Genomic DNA, 8532 nt, shown 5'->3' with positions numbered 1-8532 from the left:
CCGAGCCCAGCCAAAAACCGTCCCACGGCCGTTGTCAGCTCTCCCTGCAGCGGGCATCCCGCCGGCCGGGCTGCCGGGGCTTCCCCGAAATCATCTCCCCTCTAATCCGTTGGTGCCTACATTTTCTGCTGGGGATTATGAGCGTTGGGACTCTCGCACATAAATCTTGCACGAAGTACGTCAGTAATGAGTAGGAACGGCTCGTTAATTATCTGCTGTCTTGCGTGGCACGGGCTAGAGGGGAATTAAACGAATCCCGTTGTACCGAGCAAAATATTCGTGAAAAGGCTATAAAAGTCAAGGGGAACGGTCCGCTTCCTCCTGTATTTTGTTTCGTTCCCTGACCAGCTCCTTTCAGCTATTTACAGCGATTTGGCCGAGGCCCGGAGGGAGCCCGGAGCTGAGGGATCGGGCCGGGCCCCCTCGACGGGCAGCCCCGAGCCCAGACCGGCAGCGCGGCCCCCGCCTCCCCTCGGGCTGCGCCGGACCCCCCGGGCCCTGGCTACCCCCGGCCGCCGCACCGGGGCTGCCCCGAGGGCTCCGAGCCGCCGGCGGTGCCGCGGCCCTTCCCCACCTGGGGGGACCTGCGGGGGTCCACGGCCGGGTCCGCGGGGCTGGTCCCCGCGAGGGGAGCCGGCCCTGGGGGCGGGCGGCCCGGGCAGGTGGCGGGGCGGTCCCCGGGGGTGGCTCCGTGTGTCCCCCCCCGCCTTCGGCGGGGCGCTCCCCGGAGCTGCGGCTCCCCTGCCAGCCCCGGGGCTGGGGCTGGGGCTGGGGACGGAGATGGGGACGGGGCTGGGGCTGGGGACGGAGATGGGGACGGGGCTGGAGATGGGGATGGGGACGGGGATGGGGCTGGGGACGGAGATGGGGACGGGGACGGGGATGGGGACGGGGATGGGGCCTGGGCTGCGCTCCGAAGGGGCCAGCGCTTGTTTGGGTGCCTGCTCTCCCGCAGCGGGCAGAAAGGCTAATTTGCTTTATATGGCAGGGGATCAAATGCTCTGCTGTAACCTCTCGCTTCCAGGTACTCGCCCGCCCCGGCCCCTTCCTTCCTCCGCAGCCCCTCCCGCGCCCTCCCCCGCAGCGCTGACAGCCCCGCCGGGGCCGGCGGTATAATAGGCCGCTGCCCGCCGTCCCGGGGCGGAGAGACGCTCCCCGGTGCCGCGCCCCGTGTGCATGCGGCGGTAACGGCTCCGGCCCGCCGCGCTGCTCAGGGCGGTCCCGGGCCACTCGCGCTGGGGGGGCCGCGCCGGGCCCGGCCCGCAGGGGCAGGGGCAGGGTAGGGGGCGGCGGGGCGATGGGCAGAGCCCCCGCGGGGCGCCCGGCTGCCCGGCTGCCAGCAGCGCCGGCCGGGGGGCTGCGCTAGGGCGGCCCGGCGGCCCCGGCGGCCGGGGCTCCCCCCGCGGGCGGCGGCGAGGATGCAGCACCCGCTGGAGCTGGGGGCCGCGCACTACTTCCCGGCCGAAGCCTTCCCCGACCACCGCTCGCACCGCTACCGCAGCTTCATGATCGAGGAGATCCTCACCGACCCCCCGGACGCCAAGGGGGCCGCGCCGGCCGGGGAGCTGCTCAAGTTCGGGGTGCAGGCGCTGCTCTCCGCCCGGCCCTACCACAACCACCTCGGTACGTCCCCGGGGGGGGAGCCCCCGCGCCCGCCCCGAGCCCCGAGGGCTGCCGCGGCTGGGGGGGGAGCGGGCTGCGGGAGCGGGGCGGCGAGGCGGGGCGGCGTTTCCCGCTGAGGTACTCGAGCGCGTTTTAGAGCCGGTCCCCTTGAAGAAAAACCCGTGAATTTTGCCTAAAAAAGGGCTGCCAGGCTGTGCCGGCCGTGCGCATCCCCTCGCCGTGCCGCGGGAGGCTCCCGGCCCGGAGCCTGGCGAATATTTTGGGCCTAAAATGAAGAAAGCGGCTTTACGGCTCCCACGCCGCTTGCACAAAACGGCCATTGAATTTCAGGGGCAGACCGTTGTTGTCGATCGGGTTTTTTCGTGTTTTTGGACGAGGTGTGAATTGCTGGAGCCTACGCAGTGGGGTATATATCTGTACGGCTGCGAGAGACGGCACCGTGCTCTGCGGACACGGATTTAGCTGGAAACCCGACATATATATATATAAATTATACATATTATTTTATATATATATATTGCGTTTATATGTATATTTATTTAAAGCGGGAGCCAGCGTGCTCTATCCAGTCTGATATAGGATCTAGGACAAATGCAGTGTATTAACGACATAGTTTGTTTTTTGTTTGTGGGGTGTGTTTTGTTTTGTTTTGTTTTTTTAAACGCAGCATTTAACGTATTTTAAACGCCGGCGTTTAATGTGTGATTGCGAAAGTTTTCATTTTCTCAAGCCATCTTAGTCTGCGGAGACGTCGCCCTTTATCTGTAGAAACGAACGGAACAGGAGGATCCCAATTGCTTGTTTTCTTTTTAAAAGAGAAAGAGGAAAGGGTCAAACCCCGTAGCAAGGGAGCAACAAATATTGGAATATCTGGAAATTAGTATTATTTTCAAGATGGGCAGAACTATTTGGAAGAGTGGACCAGATAAAAGGCTCTTTATAGCCCTGACGGCGCAGCTCCCGCCGGGTTCAGCGGGGGCAGGATCAGGCCCTGTAAGGGAGCGGGACGTGTGCTTGCTTCAACAACACGATTTCGGCTTGGGCCGAGGAGGGGGAGCCCGCAGAGACGCCTCCGAAAGTCCCTTTCACGCCACCGGGCTTGCTCCCGTGTGTGCCGGCGGGGCGGGCAGGACCGGAGCCCCTCTCGACCCCCACGGCGGGAGCAGAGCGCCGGGAGCCCTGAATTTTGCCGGGTTTAGGACCAGCGCTGGGTTCGCGGGCCCAGGCCGGGGCGGCCGCAGGGCGCGGAGCGGCGGCGCCGGGAAGCGGCGGCCGGGCCGGGCCGGGCCGGGCCGGGCCGGGGAGAAGCGGGCCGGGCCGGGGCGGGCAGCGGCCCCAGCCCGCCGGGGAGCGGGGTGGCTGCGCGGCCGCGGCTTGGGCCGAGGGCGGCCCGAGCGTGTCTGCGACAGCATCCTCGGGGACGGGCTCGCTCCCTTCGGAAACTCTCCCTGTCCTATCCCCGGGCGCGTCTTCACAGGAAAATCGTGGGACTGCGGTTCACGGAGGGGGGTGTAAATTGTTCCCCGGTGGAAAATGTCCTGAAAACTGCTCGGGAGGGAAAGCCGGGACCGTGCCCGGACCCCCGCCGCCCGCCGGGGCTCAGCCGGCCGCAGCGGGCCCGGCTGCTGTTGGGTGGCGCTGGAAGGGAACGCTTTTCTGTTGATTTAAACTATTTCCACTTGTAAGCCCCCAAGTCATTCCGTAATGAGCAGCTGCCGGTTGAAGGGTAAAACGTGACCCTGTACCGCGGAGGCCGCGGAGCCGGGGGGACGCGGATAGGGTCGGCCCCGACCCCCGCTCCAGGGGTGCCCGCACCCCGGGGGGCTCCGCTCTGCCTCGGTGCGTTGTTGCCGAGAAAGGAGGAGAAGGGCCCGGGGTTCCTCGCAGGGTCCGATCCCCGGGGAAACCGAGGCACCCTGCAGCCCCGGGGGTCCCCGGGGGCCGGGCTGGGAGCTGCCCGGCGCTGACGGCCCCTCTCTCCCGCAGCGGTGCTGAAGGCGGAGCCGGCCGCCGTGTTCAAGTTCCCGCTGGCTCCCTTGGGCTGCTCGGGGCTGGGCTCGGCGCTGCTGGCCGCCGGCTCGGGGCTGCAGGGCGGCTCCGCCTCGCCCCATCTCCCGCTGGAGCTGCACCTCCGCGGCAAGCTGGAGCCGGGCCCCCCGGAGCCGGGCAGCAAGGCCAAGAAGGGGCGCCGCAGCCGCACCGTCTTCACCGAGCTGCAGCTCATGGGCCTGGAGAAGCGCTTCGAGAAGCAGAAATACCTCTCCACGCCCGACAGGTAGGCGATGCCGGACCCTCCGGACCGGGGACGGGATGGGATGGGATGGGACGGGATGGGATGGGGGCTCATTTTTCCTGCAAAAGGAGGAAAGCTGCCAGCCGAGACGAAAGCTGCCGGGGCTCACTGCTTCTCTCTCTCTCGCCCGCAGAATAGACCTGGCCGAATCGCTGGGGCTCAGCCAGCTCCAGGTGAAAACCTGGTACCAGAACAGGCGCATGAAATGGAAGAAAATAGTAAGTGCCCGAGTCCGACCCTTCTGCGCGCCGCACCGCGCCGGGTCCGCGCCCCGCCGGGGTACCGAGCGCTGCCCCGCGGGCTCGTCCTTCTGCATGCCGGCCCTGGCCAAAAAAAAATAATATTAAAAAGAGAAAATACATATGCCCCCGGTCTTTAAGGCCAGCATGGCCTAGGCCCCCGCCGGACCCCCGGTCCGAGCCCGCCCGGCGTTGCAGCTCGGCCCCGCGGGTGTGGAGGGCGATCGGCGCAGGTCGGGAGGAGCCGCACCGGCAGCCGCGGCTGCTCCCCCGGCTGCGGCCCGGGTGCGGTGCCGAGGTCCGGGGGACGAGGGAGAGGGAGGTTCCTCCCTGCCCGGGCTGATGGCAGCACGGTTTTACCGGGGTGCCCCCCTCCTCTGCCCCCTCCCCGCCTCGCAGGTGTTGCAGGGGGGCGGCCTGGAGTCCCCCACCAAGCCCAAGGGCCGCCCCAAGAAGAACTCCATCCCCACCAGCGAGCAGCTCTCGGAGCAGGAGCGAGCCCGGGACGCCGAGAAGCCGCCCGAGAGCCTGGGCTCGCCGGCCGAGGTCAGCCAGGAGGAGTGAGGGTGACGGCCCGGCCCCACCGCCGCCGGCCCCGGCCGCCCCGGCCGGGCGCCGCCCGCCGAGCCCGCTGCCGGCCCCGCACCTCTCCGCCCCGCCCGCGGCGGCCCGGGGGGAAGAGGATGGGGGACAGCACGGTTAGTGGTTACGGTCGCCTTCGGCCTCCGGTGAACTGGGCGTTTCGGTCGGTGGCGTCCCCGTCTCCCCCCCCCGCCCCGCCGCTCCTCTCCGCGCCCGCGGAGCGCTGCGCCACGGACGCCTGTGTTGTGCGACGGCCCGGAGGGGCCAGGAGGACACTGGATCCCACCTTCCACATCTACTCGCTGTCTAAAACCCTGTGGTGCCCCTAGTTATTCGAAAACTGCATTTTATGATCAGTTTTATTAATGCGAAGATATTTACTTTATTTCAATAAAGTATTTTATGAACTATTGCTCTGGGTAATGTAATGCTTTTTAATTTTTTTTTTAATTATTATTATTTTTCCGCGGAGGCAGGTAACAGATTCAAATCCAAGTTCGCCGGCAGATCTGCCGAGACAGAGCGAAGCGGGGTGCTGTCACGGCCGTTACCGGGGCGGGTTCTCCCGTCGCTTTCCCTGAGGGCTCGGCCTGCCCGTGGCCGGGAGAGGCGAGACCCGCAGCCTTTGCTCGGGCAAATTTGGACGCTTTCGCGTTTTAAAGATACGTTAATTGCTGTCGGACATGTTAATTAGATTCCGCACCGCGCATCCCAAAATGATGCTTTTTTAAAACGCGGTTGGGGCAGAGCGTAGCAGGAGGTGAGCGGCCTGAGCAAATAGTTTCCAGCCCGAAGCACCGCCGAGCCCGTAACCTCCGCCGCCGGGCGCCGGCCGGTCCCGCGCGGAGGCCGCCGGCCGCTGCACTACGGCCCGCCAGAGGGGAAGGCCCGGCCCGGCCCCTCCGCTCCGCTCCGCGCCCGCCCGCCGGCTCGGGTCCCCGCCGCGCCCCGCCGCTCTCCCGGGGCTCTTCGTGAATTGCTGCGACGTAGCACGAAATCGTGGCGCTTTGCTTTTTTCCTCGCTTTTTATTTTCTTGTTTGTTTTCCCCGAGTCCCTGCTGTGTTTTTTCCACCGAGGTATCAAATTATAGAGCATCTACCGAGACATGCAATTACCGCCATCCTGCTAAAAAGCAGAAGCGCCGCAGGAACGGCGGGCGGCAGCGAGCGAGGGAAGGGGAGCGGGGCCGCAGGCAGCGCGGGCGCGTTGCTTGCGCGGGCGCGTTGCTTGCGCGGCGCTGCGCGGCTGCGAGGTGACCGGCGGGCGGGCGCGGCGCGGCGGGGCAGCCCTGGGCAGGGCCGGGGGCCCGGGCTGAGCCCCCGCTGCGGGGGCACTAATTAGGCGGGCCTCCCAATTAAAGTTTGTAATCGGCGGCCGCGGGCTGCGGGGGCTTGTCGGTGCCTCCCGCCCCGCCGGGGTCGCTCCCCGGCCCCGGGCGCTCTCCCGGCTGCAGCGGCAGCCCCCGGGGGTGCCCTAAAGGCCGGTTGCGACGGCGGGTGCCGGGACGGTCTCCGGGTCGGCGGGGAGCGGGTCCATCTCGAACCCGACACGGCCCCGCACGGCGAGGGAAGGCGCCCGCGCTGTAGCCGGCTTTCGGTAGCTCCTCCACCCCTCGCTCGCGGCCGGCGGCCCGGCGGGACAGGAGCCGCGCCGACAGCAATTACTTAAAAATTAAAGGCTTTAATTAAAAATAGCCCCGAGCCTCCCCGCTCCGAGCCTGCCGCCGGTGAAGCCCTCGGCGGGCGCCGAGGTGAACGTGCGCCGAAGTCACCCCGTCTCTGAGGCGGCTGTTCCCCGTTTTCCTCGTCTGCTCGTTTCGCCACGCTGCCAGGGGTCCGGACTCGCTGCAGCGAGGCGCCGGGGTGAGGAGGTGAGCGGAGGGCCGGCGGGCTCCCCGCTGCCCCGGCCCGCCTCGGGGGATGCCCGGGGGTGGCTTCCTCTAGCCCAGGTTAAATAAACTCCCGGGATGAGCGATGGAGTGTTTGTAAGCGCAGGATACGGCCATTGCTGAGTAAACAGGAAGCAAGCTCATATTCTTACGGTAAAATGACATATACATTTAAACAAACAATTGGTTTGAAATGTTTTATTTAACCTGGGGATAAGGATTAACGTCGGGAAGGGGGAAGGCGGCGGTGTTGCGGGTGGGGGGGCCGGGCAGAGCCCGGGCGGGCTGCGGGGTCCCTCGGCGCGGGCAGGGCACGGTGGGTGTTTGACTTTGTCACTTCTTTATTTCATCTTCTGGCTATCGTCTCTAGTTAGGTTACAGGCTAACGACTTCAGTGCACGTGAAAACAGCAGCCGTTTTTAATTAAAAGGTAGATTCACTGGCGCATTAACCTAAATTAACAGAATGACAAGCTGTGTCCATCACCAAAGTTAAAGAGCGATTTGGAAATAGCTAAGCTTCGGTTATTACTGTCGCGCTTACGGTACAATACAAATATTTTCTTTTCACATTTGAGTAAGTGGCGGACAAGTGATTCTTTTTCACAGACCATAAAGGCATTAAATAAGGAAAGTCATTTTATTGTATTTTGCTCTTCTAGACAGCGAGGGAGAAAAGCAGGAGGGCTTTAGGCGGGCTCGGGGAGCAGGTCTGCTGCCCCGCCGGCCGCTGAGCCGGGGCCGAGCAGCGAGGACCGGCCTCGCCCGGGGCGCTGGGGGCTGGTGCCGCCGGGCGGGCCGGGGCTCGCCGGGCTGGACGCGGAGCGCAGCCCCGGGCCGCCGCCCCTCGCTCACCCCGTCTCGCACCGAATCGGCCCGGTTCCCGGGAGCGCCGGGCTGGCGGCAGGCGCCCAGGGCGGCGCGGGTTGCGCTCCCGCCGCGGGCCGGGCAGCGCAGGCTGCGCACCCGCGCAGGGGCGTCTCTCCGGGATTCTGCATCGGCCGCTTCGCGCTTCCCCGCAGGATCCAGAGGGATTTTTTTCCTCTGCTGGCCCACGGCAGGAAAGACTCCGACGGGCGCTCGGCGGAGCCTTCCCTCGCTCCTTAGCAGATGCCCGAGAGCCACCTCCTGCGCGGGGCTGACCGCGGGGATCGCAGCCGGCTGGAGCCTCCCTGGGCTCCCCAGCCCTGTTCCTGCCATCTGCCACTCGGCGCTTCCCTCCAGCAGAACAAAACCAGGTGGGAGACGCCTGTCCGTCGGCAGAGCCGGGAGGCCGGGCTCCGAGCCGGCTCCGAGCCGGCGGGAGCGGGCGCGGGGCACCGCGCACCCCCCGGGGTGGGCGGACGAGCGAGCCCGGGATGCGCTCCCGCCGTTCGTAAGCGAACGGCAAGGAGCATATCTGGATGCGTAAAGACGCTATGAATGAAAACACTGTACCTCCAGCAGCGCACCGTGACCTCTCGACTAACGGGCTCCATGTTTGGAGCCGCTTGCCTAGAAACATTTTTTTGGCAGCAACGACTTCGATGACACGCTCTCACCTTGGAAGGAGCTGCTTACAGCACGGGGTGCGTGTGTGCTGAGCTGCGGAGCCCTCCCCGCTTTGTCACCGATGCTGGTAAAACCCCAAATCCTCTCAATCGGACGAGAAATCTGTTAGAAGTCATCGACAACATACCTGACAAGTGATTTATTTTTTTCTTGTAAAATACTTCTTTTGTTTTTAATGTAAGTTATTTTCTCTTCCAGTGGGTTTCTATATTTTTTCTGTTAAAGTTCAGCTCCCCCGTGTCACGGGGTAGGCTGCGGGCTGGGCTGCCTGGCGTGGCGTTGCACCTCAGTGACAGCAGCTCAGAGCCAGGACAAGAGGGGTCTCAGCGAGGTGTCGCCTTCTGTCTGAAAAGCAA

At 65.2% G+C, this 8532-nt stretch overlaps 1 protein-coding gene across 1 annotated transcript; it reads left to right on the top strand.

The window, feature by feature from the left end:
* The first annotated feature begins 1418 nt into the window (after positions 1–1418).
* Positions 1419–4719, top strand: BARX1 (BARX homeobox 1). The gene is made up of 4 exons (XM_076345841.1): positions 1419–1623; positions 3610–3898; positions 4050–4134; positions 4555–4719. The coding sequence occupies exons 1-4, from the start codon at positions 1419–1421 to the stop codon at positions 4717–4719; spliced, it is 744 nt and encodes a 247-aa protein (XP_076201956.1).
* The last annotated feature ends 3813 nt before the right edge of the window (positions 4720–8532 follow it).

The sequence above is a fragment of the Aptenodytes patagonicus genome, chromosome 8 (assembly GCF_965638725.1).
Source record: "Aptenodytes patagonicus chromosome 8, bAptPat1.pri.cur, whole genome shotgun sequence".
NCBI classification, from domain to species: Eukaryota; Metazoa; Chordata; class Aves; order Sphenisciformes; family Spheniscidae; genus Aptenodytes; species Aptenodytes patagonicus.
The sequence above is the reverse complement of the archived record's forward strand: the minus strand, read 5'-3'. Positions and strand labels throughout refer to the sequence as shown.

Bases quoted from the DNA above. Each gene is read 5' to 3' on its own strand.
- BARX1 (XM_076345841.1), top strand. From the start codon at position 1,419: ATGCAGCACCCGCTGGAGCTGGGGGCCGCGCACTACTTCCCGGCCGAA. The intron at 1,624-3,609 runs GTACGTCCCCGG...TCTCTCCCGCAG, and splicing joins GCCCTACCACAACCACCTCG to CGGTGCTGAAGGCGGAGCCG. The intron at 3,899-4,049 runs GTAGGCGATGCC...TCTCGCCCGCAG, and splicing joins TACCTCTCCACGCCCGACAG to AATAGACCTGGCCGAATCGC.